The following is a 24,346-nucleotide window of genomic DNA, read 5'->3' as shown; positions in this document are numbered from 1 at the left end:
GATGCAGCCCAGGATATGGTTGGCTTTCTGGGCCGCAAGCACACATTGCCAGCTCATGTTGATCTTCTCTCTCATCAACCAACACTCCCAGGTCCTTTTCATCAGACGTGCACTCAATCCATTCCCTTCTCAGCCTGTATTTATGCTTTAGATTGCTCTGGCCCAGGAATTTGCACTTGGCCTTGTTGAACTTCATGAGGTTCACACAGGCCCACCTCTCAAGCCTGCCCAGGTCCCTCTGGATGGCATCCCTTCTCTCCAGTGTGTCGACTGCACCACACAAATTGGTGTCATTTGCAAACTTGCTGAGAGTGCACTTGATCTCATTGTCCATGTTGCTGACAAAGATGTTAAACAGCACTGGTCCAACACGCACCCCTGAGGAACACCGCTCATCACTGATCTCCACTTGGACATTGAGCCATTGACCGCAACTCTTTGAGTGCAAACATCCAGCGAATTCCTTACCTACCTAGTGGCCCATCTGCCAAATCCATGTCTCTCCAATAAGATAAGGCTATCATGCAGGACAGTATCAAATGCTTTGCACAAGTTCAGGTAGATGATGTCAGTTGCTCTTCCCCTATTCACCAATGTCGTAACCCCATTGTAGAAGGTCACCAGATTTGTCAGGCACGATCTGCCCTTAGTGAAACTATGTTGGCTGTCACCAATCACCTCCTTATTTTACACTGTATACCTTTAGGTTCCTTAGATGGTCTCAGACCTGATCTTCCTACAATGGGTGGTTCTTTATTCTCCCAGACCCTGCCTGTGCCTTCTGGGCTATGTGGCTGGAGCTCTTGCCAGTGAAGACTGAGGCAAAAATTTTATACATTGTCAGTCATGATGTAAATCCTAATCGCTAAGCATTTGTAAGCAAAATTTATTGTAGGAAATAAACATTTTTGCCAAACAAGCCTTTCTACCACAGCACTATTTCATTCAAACCTCCTGTTGTGGTTTTCATTCTGAAAGCTCTTCTTTTCTTCTGGGAGAAAAACTACGCATCTCAAACTCGTTTATAAAAAATATTTTAAGTTATTTTGGCAACTCATCCCCAAAAGTCTGCATTTGTTGAGTCACTGATATGCGACCTAAGTCCCCTCATTACTTTTAATCTTTAAAAAAAATACTTACAAATGGTAATTCTTACTCTTCAGCTGTATTGTCCATCCTGAGCTACTCTGTAGATACTATAGTTTGTGCACATGCCCACACATACATAGCCAAAGAACACTTGTCAAAATATTGCTTGGCACTGAGAAACGTGTTAGTCTCCTGAATACAGTGTATGACAGAGTTTCACCCCTCTCACACCCTTTTTCTCTCTCAGAAAGCTGTCCTTCAAATCATGTACTGGAGCGGAGACCATACCAGAGAGAGTGTGGATCTGTGGGCTTTATCAAAGAGAGTTATTTAGCCGATGAGTAGTCTTGTTTTTTCACCTGTGGTATTGTCTCCATGTTACTGTAAGAAACCATTACCAATAGAATGCATACTTACTTCTCCTGGAGAGGAAGGATAATCAATAAGTTGTTGCAAATTAGGGTTCATCTCTTCAATAAATGAGATTCTGCTCCTGATGTCAGGTTGTATAGTGCAATTCATGAAGTTTGCCAAAATGTTTAGGTAGCAACCATACAAATTTCAGGCAAGTTCACACTGTGAATTTCTGAAGGTACTATTCTTGTATGATGCTTAACAATAGAGGTATCAATCTATTGATGATATCTCTGGATGTGAATACCAGTCCACCTACACTGTGAGTGAAGCTAGACCATCAATAGTTGACCTCTAAAAGTTACAAATTATTTATTTTAACTCTTAAGTATCTTATTTCACTCAAAGCAGTAAATAATGTCTCTTCTATCTAATGAATTACGTTGCTTTGCCTTTCCAGGATTTGTGAAAACATTATTTGGCATAAAATGATTTAGGTAAAAATCCAGACCAATTTTTATAAGATATTTGGGTCTAAGTTCAAGTCCTGCATTGTTTTATGAATTAAAGTATTTGATGGGATGAACAATGTAATTTCAAATGTGATGCTTTTTCCAGTTAAAGAAAAAGTTACAAAGTGAAATTTCAATTTCTTGTTTGACATAACTTAGAAATGTGTAATAGCTGTGAGAAAGACAATTGTCACAATTACAGAATAACCTCTAACACAAAATAAAAACAATGCAAAGAGATCCTGTTCTCACTAGGTAGGTTAGATATGGATTTAAATAAAATTATCAAGAAATTTTAAAGTCTGGTATCTTCAACGAAGAATTATTCATTTAATTAGTTGGCCATTTTTTTAACACATACTGTGCACAGGTATTTTAAAAATACATTTTGTGTATGATTTTTTTTTTCAAAAACTCATTTATTCATTTCATTACTCTCTTAAAAGTAGTACAAGATCTTTACTTTAAAATAGAATTTTCTTGGAGCTATCTCCAGAAAATTTTAGGAAAAGTACATGAGAATTGCAAAGCTTTTTGAAATATCATAAAATTCCCTTTATATTTGGTGGAAAGAGTGCCTTTAATTGTTTGATATCTTTTTACTCTGTAGTGTTCAAATTGCCTCAGCCTCTGCCTGTTTATGCATTTTAAATCTCTAGCTTTTTCCATGTACTGAATGAACACTGCTTTATTTTTTAGCTTTTTTAGCAAACAGGATTTGCCTCTTATTCCTTTAATATTTTGAGTATATTGTGCATGCAGGTTTTCTAAGTCTCTCTTCAGCACTGCACCACTAGAACACAAGGTAGCCAGCTCCCCAGCTACCAGAATTCCTTGCTGGACAGAACAGTGCTTTACCAAATGGAGGGCTCTCTCAAACTCCTCCTGCTCTGGAAACAAGCTTACAGAATTACAAAGATTATAAGATTTTGGAAACTTTTTTTCCTTCCCAAATGAAAAATGAGGTTGATTAAAGTCCACTAGCCAAAAATTCTGACCTTTTTTTATAGGTAATTATGTCTTTTAATAGTCTCTTAGACATTTCTGAACTACTCTTGAAAGAGATAGCAACATTCATGGATCAAATGGCAGCCCCGTTTAGTAGCCTTCCAAAAGTCTGCAGTGTCAGCCAACACATGCAAATCTGTTCTCTTTCACCTAACTGGATACGATTTTCATCATTATTGCTATTTCGTTCCACCTCTTTTATTTTATATTTCCACATGCAGAATTTGTTAACATTTAAGAAAGTTTTCACAGCTTCCCTATTTCTCCTTCCCCAAACCTACATGAATCACCATGCAAAAGCAGAGCACTAAGCAGCAGATGCTAATCCCATAGTTTAATGCACCACCGGAAAGTAATCAGATATTATGATGATAAGAGCAGTATAATAACCTACATGGAATAAAGTATTTTCATTGTTCATTTTTATCTTCTCTCACCATTTGGATTTCTGTGCTTTGAGGGAACTTATTTCCCAGGAGCACATCTGTGATGTACTATTTAAATGACAGCATGGTTAACATGAATTCTTCTACTCTGTATAATCAAGTCTATTATACTGATAATATCGTACAACTTTTAGGAATATTCAGTTGCTATTCAAATACTTAACCACATAGATACCTACTGTTTATTTTAATATAAAGTTTAATTAATCTCCTTGTTCCTGCTAAAATGCTGACTGTGAAAAAATTACTCCATGATCTATATCATCTATATTTCATAACTTCTCATCACCAACCAGGTTTATTTGGATTATACCCAGCCACTTTCTCTTTCTTATTTACCTTTTGCTGTTGGAAGCTAGTCTAATCTAAACACTTTCTTTCTCTTTTTCAGTGTGTTCCCTTCAAAATATCAAACGTACTTAGATGTCAAGATTTCTATCATTTTTTCACTTCTGATATCAGCGCTTCAGGAGTCCTTCTTCCTAACTGGAGTATAAACATGAAAACCTCAGCAGACGTATAACCAAAAATGTTTGGGTTTTGCTGAATCAAGGTATCAGATGATAAAATTTTATCATAAGTAACAATCTTTTATCTATATTCCACATGTATATTTCCATTATTTTAAACATAAATCCAATAACTGTATATAATTATATAATAATATTTATTCAGAATTTTTCATTTTCCAGTGTAGCTTGTGATCCTTTCTCTGCTAGAAAAATGAGGACCTTAAAGTTACATTTAAAATAAATTTGGACAGAAAAACTTTAGAAAATGCTATGTTCCATAAAATATATTTTGTTCAGATTAGAGATAAAATCCAATCATTTCAATTTTGTAAAAGGATATCAATGCTACTTAAACTGTAAATATTGACATACCTGACTATGATGTTACTAATCGCATTTTCATACTGTTGCCATTACAGCTATGTGCATCATTAGTACAGACTTATAGTCAAGTCTATTAGTTAATTTATTAAGTATCTACGTAATACTTCTGACTTTCCCTGTAAGTAGATTTCTCAGTTTGATGTCTTTGTCAGTTTTGTGCTTTTAGACTATAACTGTTTTTATATGATTCATCTAAGTGAATGCATGTGAATTGTAGCCTAGAGTTACTGTTTCTGTACATGTGAATAGAATATCAAGAATTATACACTGTATTTCACAATAAAATTGAATTTATGAAAATAAAGGGACTACTCACGTGAAAAAGTACATTCACTAGTAAAATTTGGAAAAGGTGTTACCACCTTGTGAAGGATGACAGGAGAGGAGGGAACTGTTTGGTGCAGTGTGTTATACATATGGGTCTTCACATGTCTTTCCTATCCCTTGCAGCTACAAAATGGTCATAGAGATCATGACTTTCCTGTTACTACTCACCAAAAAGGCAGGGCTGGTATTATAACAGGAACAAGTTTTCAAATCTTCAGCAAGCTGCTTCCCTATAACGAACCTACCAAGCCTCCATGCCATGTAACCAACAGCAAGAAGAAACCAACCTGCCATATACTTTCTTCAGAAAAGCTCTTAATTTTGGATGGGGGAAAAGAAATCATAGCACTTAAGGGCACAGCTACAATGGCATTAATGGCCAGCCATGATCAGAAAATTAAAATACTAACATTTCAAATGCTACTAAGATTCAACAAGAACTGTGACTGCTTATAGACTTTGGCAATTTGTCTGTTTACTTAGTTGTCAAATGCTAACATTAACATTCAGGTGTTAAGAATTGAAAATGTTTATAAACTAAAACAAACAGGAAGTATGTATTTGTGTCAGACAGACAGGGATGGGGGCAAGAGGATATGGCCTAAGTATTCTTTACATTTTTTTTAAGCTGCTGTGGATGTTTTTTTTTTTTTTTTTTTTTTTGTTTTTTTTTTTTTTTTTTCTCTCTCTTTAATATGAAAGAGTAGATTTAGAGTTTTAAAGATGTACTGGAAGTGATTAGGGTAGTCTGACCTAAGTTGCTGATAAAAGTCCAGGGAGGAAGAAATCCACTGTTATGATTTAATAGTGCTGTTAAAATGGTGGCTTAGGTAGGTTGTGAGCTAAATACCACCACCATCAAAGCCTAAGCACCTAGACTTGCTACCTGCTTTCCAAAGCGAGTGACACCGTAATATGCATAAATGTAAGTCTGAAGTAGGAGTGCATGATGGACTTAACATAACCTGTTAAAAATTATTTTTGATATACTTGTTAGAGGCAAAATAAAGCAAGGCTCTATGCTAGAAAGTTATCAAAAGCAATTCAGAATCTGCCCCATAGGAGAAAAAAAAATGACAAAAAGATGGCTTTTTGGTACAGTTTGAAATATGCAATCAGTTTAAAAGATGCTGAGCACAAGATAAATGCAGAGTATGCAAGGTTCTATGAACCAAAAAGCCTAGTCACAGCATTATGACAGGTTTATGACATCTAACCATCACAGCAAGTGAAAATATAGGAGAGATGGCAGGTGGGAGGTAGTACTTACTTGATATTCAAGGAAAAATATTAATGGATGTGTATAAAATGTAACTATCTTTTAATGTGTCATGCTTAGGAATATTTGCATAATATTATCCTTTAAATTGCAGTGTGTACTTATTAATTTTAGTGTCACTCCCAATAAGTCTGGCATCTGTACATTCAGTGGGACTGATCTAGCACACTTGCATCTACTATAGACATTTGGAGTCTCAGTTGAAGAAGTGGCTCCAAAGACACGAAGAAACATCAGTTTGTGGAGAAAAACTGAAAGCCTCCAAACAAATCATGTCCTAGGAAACTGTGTCCTGCAATGAGAAGGGATGCTCCAAGGCACCCTCCAAACTCTTCCCACATATACATTCCTTACAACTTTTTCTTCTTCTGCATATTGCATGTTACATACATACGAGAAGTCTATACATACACACATACCAAGAATCTATGAACAACCAAAAGAGCTCGGAAAGAAAGGTGTACAAAACAATTATAAAATAAACCTGAGGAGTTTTTTTTTTTAAAAAAAAAACAAAACAAAACAAAACTCAGCGATGAAGAACTATGAAGCAAAGCACATGCTCTGTTTATGTCCTAAGTCCTTAGTGTTATATACCTCATAGCATATTGCTTACTGCCTCCATTCTCTGATTTCCACTTCTCCCTAAGAATTACATCATTAGATAAATGTGAAATGTGGGCTGTATTTTTCTGTTTAAAAAAAAAACCACTTATGCTTCTTATTGAATAGAAATACACACACATACAAAAGAAAAAAAAAAAAACGACAAAACACAGAGCTGTATGTCTGGTCTCATCATTGATGTGAATAAACTCTTTTCTACTAGATGGGTATTTTGGAATTTAGCTTGATGTCCATTTGCAGCGCACAGCAGGAATTGCACCACATGTCCTGTGAGACCAGACTGACAAATCTCAAGCCTAAGAGCTGATCTCATTTACCAAAGAATCACAATGGGGAAAGAAAACCCAAACAGGATTCAGAATTTTGTAAGGCAACACAAACAAGCAATCCAGAAGTCAGAGAAGCTCCAATGTAATGTTTTTCATCTGCTCCATGAGACACCATTAAGTGTACAGGCAACGAAACCTTGCAATAGTTGAGGCTTCTCTTGTGTTTACTCTTAAAAGTGTGAAGAACACATTACAGTCACTGATTCTTAAGGAGACCAAGACATACCTATGAGTATGCGTTGAAGTACCATCATTTTCTAGCAGGCCCCTGCCACATTAGATCTTCAGAACAGATTTAGACCTGTAAATGTGCCATTTCCTAGCTTTCATATGTTTCACTTTGTAATGTAAGTAACTTCCTTTTAATGTAATTTTTTACAGTGTAGTGTCTATTCAAGAAGAATTAGATATGCTTGCTAGGGAGCTTTTTTGTTGTTTTAAAACCATCGTGAGTTAACAGGATGCAAAACTTTAGAATATATCATTTTCAGACAGAACTAGCACACAAAACTTGACAATTTCACTTTTTTTAATCTATGATAGATGCTAGTGTTTCCTGCAAAGCACCTGTAAAAAAAAAGATGAAAAATATTTTAACTCATTTTTAGGAAACATTTCCTCCTCATCCTTCCTACAGACATTTTTTCTGATTATTTGCTTAGTTGCATTCCAGTGAATCAGAAATCAAAGTTGTCAATAGTGTGTATAAACATCCCAAGAGAGGGTTAGAAAAATGAAGCTATTAAGGAATGACTAAGACAACAGCTGTTCACTTTTGCTATATATTATGAAAATTAAACAAATATCTCTTCAAACATAAAAGATGCAGTAATAAAAATAACTTCCTTAAGATATTCAGTTCAAACTACAAAATACTACTGCTGGTATATTCAGATGAATTTTCCCTTAAATGTTCCAGGAAAAACTACTTAAAACTAAGCCTTTGGACATATGACAGATTTTAAGATACTGTAAAACATGAAGCAAGTTAGTATCTCATCCAGTTATTCATTTTGAGAAAATGCCAAAGCCACAATAGTTACAGCTCCACTGTTCCAAGATGAGGCTTGTAGTTCACAATTCCTGTAATTTCTGACATACTACTGTCTGGAGGTATTTGAGAAAGAAATACTTTACATACACTATCCTATTCTTACGCGCCTGACCAATTTTTAAAAGTAAATTTGGAGCTCTACAGAATTAAATTGGTGAAATGTTTCTTCTGAAATACTCACATGGTCTACTTCAGGTGAGTGAAAATTTATGGTTCATTTGGCAATTTCCTCATGAAAACAACAGAATGTAGAATGATGAACAAAGGCACAATAAACAATCACCTGCAATTCTTGCTTCAAAATGGTGTAAATTTAGAATAATTAGGTATGAATCTATTTTTCAGGCTTCCTCCTCCCTACAGCAACAATCAGAAGAGTGCTGTAAAAATTATGAGATTTATGAGAGGAAGAAGACTGGTTCTTACTTTTGAGTCTTGTATATTGCTTTCATAAACACTTTTAAAATATCCAAGATTTTGAAGTTATAATCGGTCTTTGAAAATGTCATCCGTAACTACTAAGGCTACAAAATTAAAGAGAGCATGAAAGCAAGAGCTCTTTCATAATCACATCCAACAGCTGGAGCATTAACAAAATTATCAAACTTTGCAAGATGGATGGCAGGAGAAAAGAGTTGCCAAGTTTGCTGAGATCATGACCCTGCAAGTGGCCTCTTGTGCTTGTACGAAGATTGGTCAAAATCTGTCCTGTCTGGAAACAAGGGCTTTCTCTGTCTGGATGTAGCTCCAAGACTGAAGCCTCTATATGCTAGCAATTTAATATGTGAACTTTGTACATGAAGTATTAAAAATATTTTAATTGGTTAGTTAGCTTGAGACTATGATACAGTTAAACTTTCCTAGGTCTACAGACATAGCACAGAAAGAGACACTGTATATTCCACCGACACTAGAAATTATTGTTCAAGGCTTGTATTTCATTCAAAAAGGTCAAAAAAAACCACACATTTTCCTATAAGGAAGAAAAAAAAAGAGAATGCTTGGTGGCAGAGTTACTCAAAGGCAGACAAAGCTGAGGATCCTGACTTCGTGAATATACACAATGCTGGGATCACAGTCCCGACCCGCTAACGAAGGCAGGATTTTTCTTCTCTAATCACCTCTCTCAACAATTGCAGTGTAAACTCCTTCAGTCTTCAGGGGCAGCTCCTGGCAATACTAAGGTGCGATTTGCATATAAAAGTCTTGATCTGCCATTACTGAAGCTGTTGTAACTGTGTGGGAGCAGCAGCTGACCTAGAACACATAAATGTGCAATCGAAGTGAGGGGGAATTTCTGATGATAACTTCCTGCTGGGAAAAGGTAGATACTATCACCCTGAAGAAAGCCAGTCTGGAGAAATAAAAACCTCAGAGAGTTTTGTCATCCAAGTCACCCACAGGATTTAGTGTAGATGACTAGTAGCTATTACTACATAAGAAGAGAAAATTAGAGTGAATTTAGGACTTGTTAATTAAAAACACCACAAATGAAGATCTACCGATGAAGTAAACAGAAGTTCAGGGGGCTTCCGTTACTGACATAAACTGAAGAGAAACACCCTTTCGGGTACTAAAATGCCACATTAATTACACTGAGTTACACAAGCAATCTTTTTCTCATTACTTGTACTAAACTCCTCCATATTCTTGCACACCCGAACTGAAAAACAAACAGCCCTTCTAAAGAATGGCTTCATTTAAGGCCTCTCTCAAAATGTACACATTCATATACTTTTTCATTGATTAAAACAAAGGGACCACAAGAACAATTATTTGCTTCTGGGCATTATGAGTAATATCTCTGAATTAAATTATTTTCAATAGTGAAAAGTACTAGCACATGAATGAAATTGCCTCTTAAAAACCATACTGCCTTTTCAAGTACATTTTGCACTAGCCTGGAGATGTGCAATTCTGAGTACAGAGGCATGAAAAAACCAATACTTAGCTGAGAATCTGCTTTTGTTTTTCTTCTGTCTGTTAAATATTCAAGTAGAAACAATTTCATCTGTATTGATTCTGTATGAAACTCAGCTCTGTGCACAGAAACAAGCACACAGTTTTATGACAGACAAGACTTCAAAATATCAGTAAAAACAGAAACTGCCATGCAGGATGAAACCTAAGGCTATCTAGTCCAGTATTGTGTCTCAGAGAGGCAGGACCAGGTGTTTCAGAGGAGGTTTGGCTGAAACATAATAAGGAGACAGTCGTTGGTTTATTTTATTCTGGCTCAAATATGTTTTGGTTTACAGTTTGTTTGTGAACAGATCTCTGTATTTGAAACTTGAGCAGTGAGTGATTAGTTGGATCACATGGTATCATTCAAGCATAACACTGGTAATCAGATTTCCTATGTGAAAACTGTGAATCCAATTTTCACTCTCAATGACTGTTCCTTATAATGGGCTTTGTGTCTGCCAGTAACTTGACGTGCTAGAATAGTCTTAAAATGCTAAAAATTCTGAATGTTTCAGAGAGGCTCTGTGTGACTACCAAAAACTTCTCAATGAACTTTTATGCCACAGTTATAAGAGCTCTCCTGGTATATAAAGATTTTTTTTTTCCAAAATACTTATTAAGAGCATTTAATATTTCATATAGATCATGAAGATACAGGATGCCGCCAGCAGAAAAAAAAAAAAAAAAAAAAGTGCATGAAATGTAGATTGAAAATGAAGTGATCATTTTCATGTTGCATTTTTATATGTTCACATAGAAAATATCTGGTCCACAATCTGTGTACTGCAAAGAAATTGTATACTAATTGTACACCCGTACTTTTAGCAGGCTTTCAGCGCCTCAGAGAATACCAATAGGCTTGCAATCTTCAAAATATAGCTTTTTGTCAGAGAGCTAGTTATTGTAAGAACAGTTTTTGACAGTATCTATGGAAAATTTCTTTATTGCACAGCATTGCACTAGCAATACAATGCCTCAGTTTCTTAAAGTGCCCTATACATACAATAGTGGCTAAAACATGAAAAAATCTGCCTGGCTTAATAGTCTGTATAAACTAGGTCTCAGTTTCACTAATGTCTACTTGACAGAGACAGTGTTGGGTTTTCAGTCACTAGGCAATTGTTCACACTAACACAACAACAGAACAGGGGGTTGAACAAAAACATGAACAATCTTGAAGATACTTTGATTAACGTTTAAAGTGACAGAGAGATGTTAAAGGTTCCAGATCAGAACCCATTTCATTACCAGTAGAAAAGATTAGCACTGAACTCCATGATGAACCACTCATCTTCAGCCATGTTTCGCCAAACACTCTACCTCATCACAGGCATGTTCATAAACTGTATCATCTAATTAATTTATAGAGATTTGTAGAATACGTACAAAGACAGATATTCTGTCCATGGAGCAGAAATATTTACTGTAGCTCTTTTTTTCTACTTTATGAAGGCAACAATCATCATCACTGAAGACAATTGATAAATTGAAGCACTGAAGCACTGAAGCAATTGATAAAGCTAGTAAGGTCAGTAGAGACTTTATAACTATGTAGCTCCTTTTGGGGTCTGATCTCTGTCTTTGGACTGTTGTTTTTTAGCACCAACTTCTTAAAAATTGATTTCCTTGACTGGCAGATATATTTGATCTGGAAACTACAGCCTTGGATTAGGTGATCTTTGAAGGTGACGGCTGGCGTAAGAAGGTTGGCAAGGTACAGAGAAGTTAGAGAAAACAGTTTATTCACTAAAAATGCAGTTTAGATGCTCCAGATGAACTTGACTTCATTACTTTAATAAAAGAACATGATTAGTTTTGTTAAAGACAGGCTTGAATAAATCTTACTGAAATATATTGATTTTCATTTCAGATAAAAATGATTAACGATACTTAGAGAAACAAAGAGTTAAAGAATGAAATTAAATTTGTTATTTGGGCCATGATTTCTTTTCTCAGATTTTTCATATTGATGAGTAAATCAGTTATTATTCTGAATCAATCTAAGTATTACAATTTCATTATAATTTACATTTGAAAAGCAAGTGACATGACAAGCTTTTCAGAAGATGTCTATATAAGAAGAATAAGTATAGAGGTTGTCAATAGCCTTTTTTTTCTACGGCTGTTACAATTATTTTATCAGATTTATTTATTGTCAATAATTGTGTCTTACATTTTGAACAAAATATAAAAATATTTTCAAGCATGAGTAAGGAAACTCAGAAGAATGACTAACTTGGCCTAGATGTGAAAAATGAAAGATGCAAATATAACTCCTTGATCATTTGTCCCATGTTACCCATTTTTTAATATGAAATGCCTAGGAGAAGCCCTTAAGATTAACATTTGAAATCACTAGGTGGTTTTAATCCCAGATTTCACTTCCTGATTGCAAGACTGATTGCAGACTGATCTGCAAAAAAAAAAATAAAATAAAATAAAATCCATGAATATCCAACTAGAGGAATTCAGAAGACACCACTACCTGAGGTCTGTATCTAGTTTTTAAATGATGTGAAGGTATAGTGGGTTTGAAGTGAATTTTCAGGACAAGATTTAAAGGGAAGAGATCTCTCCTTGGTGAATTGAGCTCAAGGAAGCTTTCTATGTCTTGCTGGCACCACAGAAAAACCCTATGATAAGAAGATAGAATTATAAGATTATAAGAGACCACCTCTCATCTTAAATAAAGATGAGGTTAACAGTACAAATAAAGTGTTAGAGCTATAGAACATTACGACATGAAACAAGTGAATGGATTTGATATGAACCCGAAGTACACATTTTTTTTAATTTTTTTTTTTTGCCCATATCTAGTTATTTTAACCATAGCTAAGATGAGTCTATTGAAAAGCACCAGAACTTTAAAACTAAGGGAAACGATCTCTGTAAACAAAACAGTCCACATGAAATAGTATCACTAATTCACTTTGTCCAGTCTATTCTCTCCCAAAAAGGTATCGATCACTCAAGAAGAAATATCAAAAAATGATGGAATTTGGTATATGTAACATTAAAGCTAAACCACATTAAAGCTCCACGCAAATAAGCCCAACTCCATCATCAACACTGATAACAATAAAAGAGCCAAAAAAGTGTTTTCTGCCAACTACAGCATACAACAACAGACAATCAAACCACAATTCCATAGGTAAAAGATACACCTCAGTGTACCAATCTATAGACAGTAATATATAGACAGTAATATTTTAAGTTGGTTCTTTGACTTGGCTTTTCAGTACCCAGTGTTGTTGTTTTGTATGGCTTTTTTTTTTTTTTTTTTTTTTACTGCAAAACTGATCATTAGAAGCAACTTTGTTCATTTCATAGTTGCATTTTATTAACTTCTGCTCTACAGAAATGGCATTCATAAATTTCCAAAGTCACTTCCACTTTCCACCAGCCACTCTACTGTTGCTGTTCCATTCCTGCCTGTGTTGTTAAAATATTATCTCTGGAGTTCTCAACAGACAATCCTGTCTGCAATGCTGGTACCCAGCCAGGCAGAGAGAGACTGATAACACCCAGCAAAAAATAAAATAAAAAAAATCCATTTGTAAATTGTAAATATCAACAGAAAGTGAGGAAACTAAGATGACAAGTAAAAAGAAGAATAGAGAGAAAGAATAAAATTAAGCATATCTGGAAAATAAACTGAGTTTCCAACTGAAATTTAAAGAATTTGGGAGATTTCAACTTTTTTTTTTTTTTTAATTGGAAATTGACAACAGCATTTTCAACCTTTTTTATAATAGATTTTGCAGATTTTGTCCAACAAAACAACACCAGTCTCTCAGAATTAATTGCCTACTGTCTGGAAAACATATTTACAAAAAACCTCTATGAGTATGTATATTTGCTTACCTGGTCAGTTAAAGAAAAATTCACAGGCTTGAGGAGAATGTATTGTAAAAGAAATCTGTTAAAGGAAAACAAACAAACAAACAAAAAGACATTTTATTATGATTTCTTTCTTTCATATTTTTGATGATAAATTAGTAATAGTGTGGTTACTATCATATGCAAATTACAGGCAACAAAATCAAAGTAAACAAAAAGCTTCTTAAAATCTATTAAGTCGGTGTTTTCCCAAAAGAGTCCTGACTGTAGATCAGGATTACATTTATAAGTAATAGTACTAAAACCCATAGACTATATTGTTCACTATACTGTGCTATTCAGAACGGATTGAATATATCTGTAATGTAAAGTTTTTAATAATTTTTGTGTCTTTTTATTCAAATAGCTATATGCATATCTATCATTACTTGTTTAGAAGCATACGCAGATTTATAGTATGTCCATGTGGTAGAAAAAACCACTCACTTCTCATTAAATGTTCTTCAGGGTGCTTGAATACACGCAGTTCATTCGCTTTCTATAAAATTTCATATAAATGTAGTATGAAAAGAACATTATTAAGACTGGAATGTGATTCATATAAATTTTAGAAAATGCCACATGTTTGGCTGCCAGTGCAATTTTTATTTCTTCAATGAGTATTGTATGGCACAGCTGCTAATTGCTTAGCCATACAGCATTCTTCCATGGGAACTCCTCTTCATTTGTTGTACAAACAGACATGCAAAACATTCAAGCACTGATAGTTTGTATTAATTTCATTGCTTAATTTGTGGATTGGAGAGACATTCAGAGAGTAGTATTGAAATCCTGATTTTAAAACTGCATTACGCTGCTATGCTACCTACACTGCAATAATGACTGTTTTGACTGTAGCACAAACATCATGCAACTCAAATTCAGCAAATTCCTTTGGAGGAATAGCGCTGTCCCCATTTTACAGATGAGTTACTTGGTGCTAAGGGATCAAGCTGAAAAGTGAATACGTAATTTGGGTCACATGGGCCTAGTTTTTCATAGGACTAAGCATTACACAGCACTTTATATATTCAAGGCACCACTCACAACAGTTTCAATTGGACATCTAAATACCAAGCACTTTTGCAAATTAGATGCCAAACTTAAATTACAAAAATGAGGAACATGCAATTGCTGACCAACTCTAAAAACTATGCAGTGCACCTCACACCTCAATATGTGAACTCTGTGATAAATCTGAGGACTGTATTTTATTCTGCAGAGCTTTAATCAACTTTGTCATGAGACTCCTTTTTCTTGTCCTGAGACGTTCTCAGTCACTGCATACTTTCCACTTTCTCTTTCTGAACAAGACTGTCACTTGTTACAAAACTCAATTTATGCTCAGAGCTGGCCCATCTGTTCACTGCCTAGATTGAAGGCTGTATGAAAAAGAAGTGTGTTACCAAATAAGGAAGAATTCCCACATTGCATTTGCAGAGGACGGTCACGTCAAGGTGCACAAGCCAACCTAGTATCGCTTGACTTTACCACTTTACCACTTCAATAACGTTGTAAGACCGCTTTCCTTGAAAAGTAAATCAGTTTGGAGTGTTGGGAATGCAAAAAGTTTTCAGAAATTCTGTTATGAGGCATGTTAGCTGCCAACCACAACCAGCTCCAGTGCTGGAACGCACAGATCTTCCTCCTTGAGGTCTGGGAATAACTGAGAGCATACAATCCCCTTTGCAAACCAACACAGCAAAAGGGTTGCCTGGCAGTGTTTCACAAAGTACCTACTTAATTTCCTTGCTGACCACAAGGAAACTGTGTGACTAGAGAAACAGTTTCACTTTTGGACACAAAATGAAGAGTCTCACTCTTCCCACTCTTATAATGGGCAGTGTCATAAGATGTCAATGAAAGACTCTTGAAAAAGACCACTGTAACACAGAAGACAGTTCTAGCACCTCTCTCTGCCTTTCACCTGAGACTGCAGTTTCTGGTGTACTGAAGATCAATCATCATATGAGTACCTGCCTTGCATTTTTGACTAAAAATAAGTCAGTGACCATAATGCAGAGAATTCAGGAATGTACCAGCAACCAGCTGTGAGGAAGGGTATAAACAAACTGCAAACCCTGTCAGATCAGTCCCACTATCAGCAAAACCTAGAATTTATGTTGCTAATAAAATATAGTTTCTTCTTGGCTACATTAGCAACCTCCAATGCAGCAAGATTAGTTTATCTTAATATAAAAGCTGGGATTTGGGTCAAGCAACCTTGAGCTGAAAGGGTCATATCCTCACCATATCCTTAGCCACCTGCCTGTCTCTGGTGTAGGGGACTTCTGTCTCATTTCAGAAAGAATTACCATGGCACTTATCTTCTGTGTTCCGAGTCCAGCTACAGTCCTGCTGCTGGGTTTGCAACACTAGACTCATCCAGCTTTTTAAGTCAACATAGGTAAAAAAAAAAAAAAAAAAAAAAAAAAAAAAGTTTCTCTGCTCATAGCTAATGGCAGGAAAGTTCTCAGCAGTTTAAAAGCAGGAGAGCTTGAACAAATGCAAAAAAATGAAAAGATGACTGATGATTGGATAAACGCAACAGTGGCCACTTTGCTGTATTAAGATTTGCTGCACATAGTCTTTTATTCTGAGGTTCTACACAGAGAAGAATTGGAATGAATTCTTCACTAGAAAAAAACAAAAAAAAAACAGAAGCTATGCTGCTATGTGATCAGTTGGAATAGTGATCCAAACGTGTCTTGTAAAAGTGAGAAATTTAATAAAATACCTGTCTCCGCATGTTTAACTTAAGCCCTGACTGCCTGAGAAAGGCTATTATTTTCTGCACGTAATGCCAACATTCTTGCTGCTGAATCTATCTTTTCTAGACAGTATTGTAAGAGAAGCTTTGCATTTGAGCTCCAGCCACAACAGTTATATCCCACCACACGTAATCACTCATGGTTACACAGCAGAACCAGGGAAATCAGGGATGGTCCTAACAATTACCTTTGTTTAGCATCGGAGGGCAAACTGTCTTTCACTGTTAGACTTTTGGTCAGCCGTTCCGTAACAACATGATACGCATGAAAACTAGCAAGAGTAAGTGGATTAATAATAGACCGGATACAATTCGCTTATCTTGGCCAGATCTCAGAACTGTGACAGACACCCATCCCTGCTGATGCAGGCACTGCTGCCAGCACTCATGTACCAGCCAAAAGCCCCAAACACATGACTCTGCACTGAGAGAGAAAAAAAAGGCACCTTTTTTGCATCAGCAGCTCCATTTCCTTCATGTACTATGTCACAGCCTCTTCCAGAACACAGATTATTGCTCACCCCTTCTTACCCGTTTTCTTTGTATTGCTAAAAGAAAAAAAACTTGTATTCTTTATTTGCTAGTCAGTCATAAACAAAGAGTTATCCCAACTCTTGCTGGAAGAACAGGCATCGTGATGAGTCTGATGGGGGAAGATAAGCTATTTTTTTTACTCATGATAAAGTTTGAGTAGAAAATGAAGCAAGTTTGCCTACCAGTTGGCAGAGTCTGCAGAAACAATAACCAACTTTTTTTTTTCAAACTGAGCACATACAATAAGATATAAAGAGCACAATGTACTGAGACAATAATCATAGAACATTATAGATACATACAATTTTTAGTCACTTTACAAAGAACAGCCTTGTTATTCTCTCTTTATACTTTAAACATTTAATAGTAATCCTTTTTTTATGCATATTCATTTTAAGTCACTTATAAACAGATTTGCAAAAGTATTGATTTCAATAGGAGTTAAGGGCTAAATATCTTTGTACGGAGCCACAGCCTTCATCCTACTAAATCTCTACATTTATTGTCTGCACACAAATCATTATAAAGCAGGCATTATTCAAGGAAGAACTCAATAGCAGGAGAAAAGCCCAATTGACTAGGAATTCAATGTAATTATGGAAGTTCAGAACTTGCCTGGGGATGTGTTTGCCTGCAAATCATTGGGGAAGGATGAAAAGGAAATAGTTTGTTTCATCCCCCCTTCCAAAATATTATTTTCACTTCAGCTCTACATTATTAATTTTTAAAACCTGAAGTATTAGAACTCCAGCAAAGTCACAGCTTAGGAAAAAAAGAAGCCATTAACTGGGTTTTGGGGAGTTCTTTTTTGAAACACTATCATCAGTACTAGAGTTAGTCATATCAATAGCTAAAAGCAACAGACTGGAGTTCTTGTCTATAGCTCTTGGTTGTTTGTAGATAATTAAACTGGCTTTTCTCACCCTTGTCTTTTAGAAGTTAAAGTCGGGTCAGCAGAAACAATATAGGAATGTACGTTTTAAAGCTTAAATTTCATCCTTCCACTTTTACACCCATTTATATGGAAAAGGAAAAGAAAAAAGAACTGAGGGCCAAAAGAAATGGACACTGGCTAATTAAAAGTAAGGAATTTTTATAAGTACTGAAAACTGTTTAATTGTCATAGGCTCAGGTATTTCCATAAAAAATAGCACTGTAAATCTTCCAAGTAAGAATATAAAGTCAACAGAGAAAATAAGTCTATGAGTCTATATGTTTGCCTCAGGGGCACTGAAATTGCTGGGGAGATGGGGGGAATCACAGCTGAATAGCCTCCTAAAAGCTACAAGGCATTTCAGGACAGCATATATTTCATTGCACAGTGTTGTATGTCCCTCTTTAAGTACAAAACTGTGGTGAGCTCCAAACAGCTTGTTACACCAGCAAAAATACTTGGCTGGTTAAAATCACAACAATGAATGTGTCCAATGAATTTAAGACCTGCAAACTCCTGCCTACTGTCATGCAAATGTTTTTACCCTGTCTCAGCTAAGTTCTGAGACGTTTATTTTCTTAATTTTCATCCCCACCGCCTTCCTAGAAAGCCATCAGATGAGCCAAACAAGGGGTCCCAGGTTGACCTGGACACCCATGGGACACTGATGGCTCTACTCAGCATGCAGTGACGCCAGGCAGAGACTCTGGATTCTCCACGTCAGACCTCCTTGGAAGAATAGCTGTCCATATAGAACCCGCAAAGACTGAGGGACCAAATCCTTGGTTTGCTGTGCTCCTTTGGCCAGCTGCTCTAATTTATGTCCCTAAGAAAGCAGAGGATGCTTAGTCCTTTCAGTGCCCAAAGCAGCACTGGAGCTGAACACCACCAATCATGTGAAGAGATTGCAGCTTGGTGGCTGTGTGGATAGCCCTCTTTGTGGCAGCACCTGGGTGCCTAGGAGAGACCACTGAGTCTGATCTAAATGGATTCACCTCACTCAGTAGGCAAAGCTCTGTTACACTATGTAAACTGTTTATCATAGGACCTAATACAGCAAACATGCAAAAGCTTGAACTGTTTCAGCAAGATGCACTCCTACGTTTACAACTGAACAGACAACATGTTTGTTCAAGACAGGTTCTACTCCTATTATGCAGCTAAAACAAGATTAAAGTTATAGTACATGGCACAGAAATCTCCAGCATAAAGCAGTCTTAAAAAAAAAAAAAAAAAAAAGTGTTAATTCAAATGAAATTATTTGCATTTTCCAAAAAGAAAATTATATGTTTCAAGAGCAAAAGACTGTTTCTATTAAAGTAATAACTGCATGCATAAATAGCCAACACAATCCTCTTGGTTTTATTGAGTATGTTGGAGTTCTTTGAACTTTAGTGTTTAAAAAATATCCTTTTTTTGGTAATGAATATCACCTACTGAACAGGGTTAATCTGTAAAGATTGAGAAGTCATATTTGATGCCAAAAAAGTTAAATTATCTACCAGTACCTCATATACCACTAAAACTGAACTGGAGATCTTTACAGGGAAAAAGCTGCTCTTAGTATTTTCTTCATTTAGATTAAGCATGTAAGTACAACTATAAACAAACTCTCCTATGGGTTTGTGTGGACAAACATGAGCTATTCAGAAGCTTTATTAAACAAATTGAGCTTCTTCGAGGTTCTTGTAAATGCTTACTGATTTGGGGGAGAGAATTTCATACTTTTCAGTGAGATTATTCTACTTTCTAAGGCTTCAAGTTCACCTCAGTTGTCAAATTAGGGGTGAAATTAGACTCAAGTGCTGTACTACACTTTGAGTTCCCTGTCTATGAGTGGATTTGGATCTGCTAAATTCAGATTCCTACAACATATAAGCAATGCCCAATTTATCAAAGCAAATCTTACAAAACTATTTTCATTTTGTTGGTGGTAGTTTCACTTACTGCTAAAAAAAAAAGGACAAGGTCTTTTAAGTGAAAGTATTTTTTCTCCTAAAGTACTAAAACAGGACTAATTTTTATATACTTACTATGGGTTGCATTGCACTGTAAGACCATTACAGTGGAAAAACAGAGAAGAAAAAACACCACTGCATCTGAAGGAGAATCGTAAGACACATCCAAAACTTCCTCAAAGCTTCTAGTAAGCAGTGACAGCTACTTCGTGGGGCACCTGGAGCAGATCTACAGCCCAGTGACCCTCCCGGGCATGCCCACAGAGATCTTTCATTTCCCTTCAGCAGGCAAGCAGAAGATTTCTGTGTTCTTATTGCTCCCTGCAGCTTTGCTGCCAGGGTCAAAAGTGTCTCCCTGTGGAGATGACACCCACATCCAAAGGCTCACAATAGGCAAAGAGATCCTATAACCCTCCTCCAGACCCACACTTACAAGAACAACACAGTGCTTTAACTTCTGTTTTGCTGTGGTTGAGAACGTTCGTAAAAAAAACTTACCATGACTCTCAGTCCATTAATGAGCTGTGTTATATCCCAGAGCATCCAAGCTCAGTGATATGCTACACCTACAATCCATGCAGCATAAAGCAAAATGTACTCTTGAATACAGAGTACTACACAGGAGTAACAGCTCACAGACTGATCTTAGATACCTCTCCATAGGCACAGGGCAATTCCATTAAATCATAGAACAGAAAAAAAAAAAAAAAATCCTGCTCAACCCTAGCTCATTACATTACCATTTCTTTTTGATTAAAAAAATAAAATTAAAAAAAAATAAAAATAACAGTAAGCATATACTAATTATTTATCTAGTAGAATAACTTGTGTAAGATTTTTGGCATTATTTCAGTTAAGCTTTGTAATTTGTCTTCTAACATTTTTTAATATACCACATGAACAGAAAACGGCATTTCAAAGAACAGCAAAGCCACAAGTTACATAATAATGGGTGGAAAGCGGAATCTGTTTTAGCTCATAACAGGTATAATTAACACAAAAGAAATTAATCACGTTATATTTCAGTGCATCCTTAAAGTATTCCAGATGTTTTATGCTTTCAGTACTTCACTTGTATTTACTTAAATTCTTATTAAATAAGGCTTGTACAGGAACAGTACATAGACCTGACAGCTAAACACCAAATTGTTCTTTTATTTTTTTTCCTAGTGTGACTAAACTGGAGAAAATTATGTTCTGTTTACTGCTCACCCCCAAACAAAAACCTCAGCTAACAATGCTCTCCAAATATAGTACTATACAGGAGGTGAGATGAGATGAGATGGGATGAGATGAGATATGTTCTATTTTTTCCTACAAAACTGCAAGGCCTTATCAAAGTAAAGAAAATAAAAACACAAAACACAGCAAAAACTCTACTCCTTAAAATTCTCAAATACAGTTTTCTGTGACTACTTAAACTGCCAAATCCAGTCTGAAACTCTCTGTGCTTATACTTGTTCCCAAATATTATTCTCTACCTTAAGATTTTGGTATCTGTTCCTAGATAAATTCCCTTCCCAGTCCATCCCTCCCGGTACAGCTTCAGTATTCCCACTGCTTTCCCTTCTGTTGACTCGTCACCCCCTAAATCGTTTTTGACATGTCACATCTCCCACCCGTAACTATTTTTACATCAGGAACCTGTTGCCTACGAGGCCAAGCACTTACCTACAATGCCCTTTTCACTATCACGACTAAGGAAAATGCTGTGGTTTCAGTGCCCGTGTGAGTGCCTGGCTCACTGTATGCAGCCAGCCTGAGGTCTCCTCCTGGGGCCTGACACAGACAACTGAAGCTAGTGGAATTTACAGCTTCACCATGACCTCTGCCTTTAACCTTGAAAATGCTATGTTATCTCTATGGCACCCTTCTTTTCTCCAGTAACACAGACAGATTCACTTCAGAGGTTTTTCAGCTGGAGTATTTCAATTATTATTATTCCTCAGACTATTCTAATGCAGTAATCTTCCCACACAAAATGCTTTTCTTAGCTGCAAACTATAAATCTCCTGATTTTTGATCCTTCTGTGATCTCCTCCCTGTCTGCACAACTTCATCCACAACACTAGTGTTTCACTAGTCAAATGCAATAAATTGACATCCCTATACCAGTAGCAGCTACTGTTACTCTCTCCCACTTCTCCAACATATTCTCCCTCTTCTGTTCCAGCCCCCCAGTTATGTCTGGAGCTATAATCTAGCACAGGAAAATCCTTGTGTTGTTATTGCCACATTGTCATTCTTCCACTTTTTTGTTCCCGTCCCTGTATGTCTGACCTCCACAAGGATGTCTCATTTCTAGAGCTTGCTTGTCTTGCTCTTCCACTGCCTCCTTTCTCAGCAGAGAATTTGATATAGCAGCTTTCTCTCATTCCCCATCATCTTCTCAGACCAAGCTTTTTTGATTATATTCTACTATTCTACTTAGGTCATGTCCAGTCACAGCCCAGCACAAAGAAGTGTCTTCCTCAAAGAAGCCTCTTTTTTTTTTTTTTTTTTTTTCTCTTCCCTGACAAAATGGATCTCAGAACAGTGCTGATCTTTTGGTCCTTTTAGGTGTGTTGTTAGTTCCACTGTCTTCCAAGCTAAGTGGAGTAAGTAATTGAGAAAGCCCCTGGTGCATGGAGACAGCCTATACACATTCCAGCATAAACGATGCTTCAAGGTACTTAGACTACCTTCATTACTGAATAATCCAAGCACTTAACAAGCATTAGGCATTCATCCTCACAACAGCCCTGTAAGAGGTCCCTATTTTTACCTGATGGGGAAGTGAGGCATAGGAAAACTACTTACACTACTTAACCATGGGATATCTCTGCTAACTCAGGAACCAAACCTAAATCTCTGATAACCTAGACTAGGATGTTAACCCACAGACTATTCCTCCAACTTCCTAAATGATAAGTGTTCAGCAAACCTCATGAAGTGTTTTTTTTTCCCACTGTTGCCCTTGGAGTGATCTATGTATGTGTAGATGAGCTATGCTGGCTGGCTTCAAGGCAAAGAAATGGGGTGTGTTTTTTCCCCCACATACACCCTTAGCCTGAAACTGTTAAACCATTTGTATGTTGCTGTGTGAAGCATTTCTAATTTTAGTCTTTGATATAATGATAATCGATGTCCCTATAGCTATTACCAGACGCAGTTAAAATAGGGGTGGGGTGGGGAGAATGTGTTACTCGTGGCTTCTGCACTGAATTCCAAAGCAACCACAAAATCTATGTTATTTTCAATACTATCCTCTTCCTCTAATTCTGAATATCTTTTGTACTGTGGTTTATTTTTATGTGAAAAAGTATTGTTCATCTTCTGTCATCTATCTTTACATTTGCTTATTAAACTATTTGCATTCTACTCATCTCTCTGAACTCAGATTATTGTGTGGAAATGTAGTAGTTGTTGGGCTGTCTACTATGGATCCAAAGAGAATCACAAAGAGCATTTATAAAAACAAAAACAAACAAACAAACAAAACCATACGTGTGGGTTATGTTAGCAGAATTCTTTATATCAATGCTACCAAATGAATTACAGATCCTGCAGTGGACTTGAGCCAAAATGAACTCACGGTAAACCAACACTTTAGAGTATCTAGAAATGTTTGTTCCTCTTCAGAAGCCTTCCTCTAGCATGTTCCATCAGACCTTCCCATCTTGTCTCTTCAGACTGGTGCCTGATGTAATCATTCCACCCTGCTGCAGCAGTCACTGTGCACAACAGCATGAGCTACACCCCTGTATCTAACTTGTAATTTGAGTCAATTGGTCAGGTAGGTTACACCAAGGCTGTGGTGGAGATTTAATTTTTGCTCATGCACAAAACACTTTTGGAGTTTGTTACCTATTTTGAAGAGACAGACCCACTGTATCATGAAGAAACACTGCCTACACAGAGATATCACCCAGAGGCAGCCCCTGTGACTTTGCCAGTACAAGTACAAATAACTTTGCCAGAGACAAAGTTATTACAAATTATTATCTGTATCAGAAAAGTAGGTCTGCTGAAGTGGGGGGCAGGGATGGGGGAGAGAAGAAGAGAAGGTGACAAAGATTGAACACCACATCTAATATAGAAAAAAATCATAAATAAAATTGATTTCCAGTAGACAAGTAGAACTTTGGGATCTAAAATATTTTTGTGCCTCATTTAAAATAAATAAATAAATAAATACAATTTTCTAGGACTAAAGCCATACAACCTCCAGATCCATGTTTCTGTTTATTATAACAAATAATAAATAATAAATAAACAAATAAACAAAACAAATATTCTCTCTAAATAGCAGGAGGTTTATTAAGCAGGCTATCTGCTTCAAACTGGGTACTGTCCACACACCATGAATTGATCAAGTCAACCTGAGCCAAATCTATTGTCTATAT

The 24,346-nt window shown here is 36.3% G+C and overlaps 1 protein-coding gene across 12 annotated transcripts in view; it reads right to left on the bottom strand.

Annotated features, from left to right (window-relative positions):
- The window catches only part of LOC121079132, a 242,263-nt gene that overhangs the window by 53,914 nt on the left and 164,003 nt on the right, over positions 1–24,346 (bottom strand). For 4 of the 12 annotated variants that reach the window (XR_005824909.1, XR_005824907.1, XR_005824903.1 and 1 more), the window contains exon 9: positions 13,751–13,805. The exons of 5 other annotated variants lie outside the window; for them this stretch is intronic. Coding sequence is in view for 1 of the 7 variants with exons in the window: in XM_040576046.1 (XP_040431980.1) it covers positions 13,755–13,805 (51 nt within the window). In the remaining 6 variants the exon portion in view is untranslated. Of the gene's footprint in view, positions 1–9,148; positions 9,179–12,309; positions 12,520–13,750; positions 13,806–16,981; positions 17,084–24,346 lie in introns of those variants that run through there. 3 more of the 12 variants (XR_005824895.1, XR_005824894.1, XM_040576046.1) reach the window with 3 other exon arrangements.

The sequence above is a fragment of the Cygnus olor genome, chromosome 1 (assembly GCF_009769625.2).
Source record: "Cygnus olor isolate bCygOlo1 chromosome 1, bCygOlo1.pri.v2, whole genome shotgun sequence".
Classification (NCBI taxonomy): Eukaryota; Metazoa; Chordata; class Aves; order Anseriformes; family Anatidae; genus Cygnus; species Cygnus olor.
The sequence above is the reverse complement of the archived record's forward strand: the minus strand, read 5'-3'. Positions and strand labels throughout refer to the sequence as shown.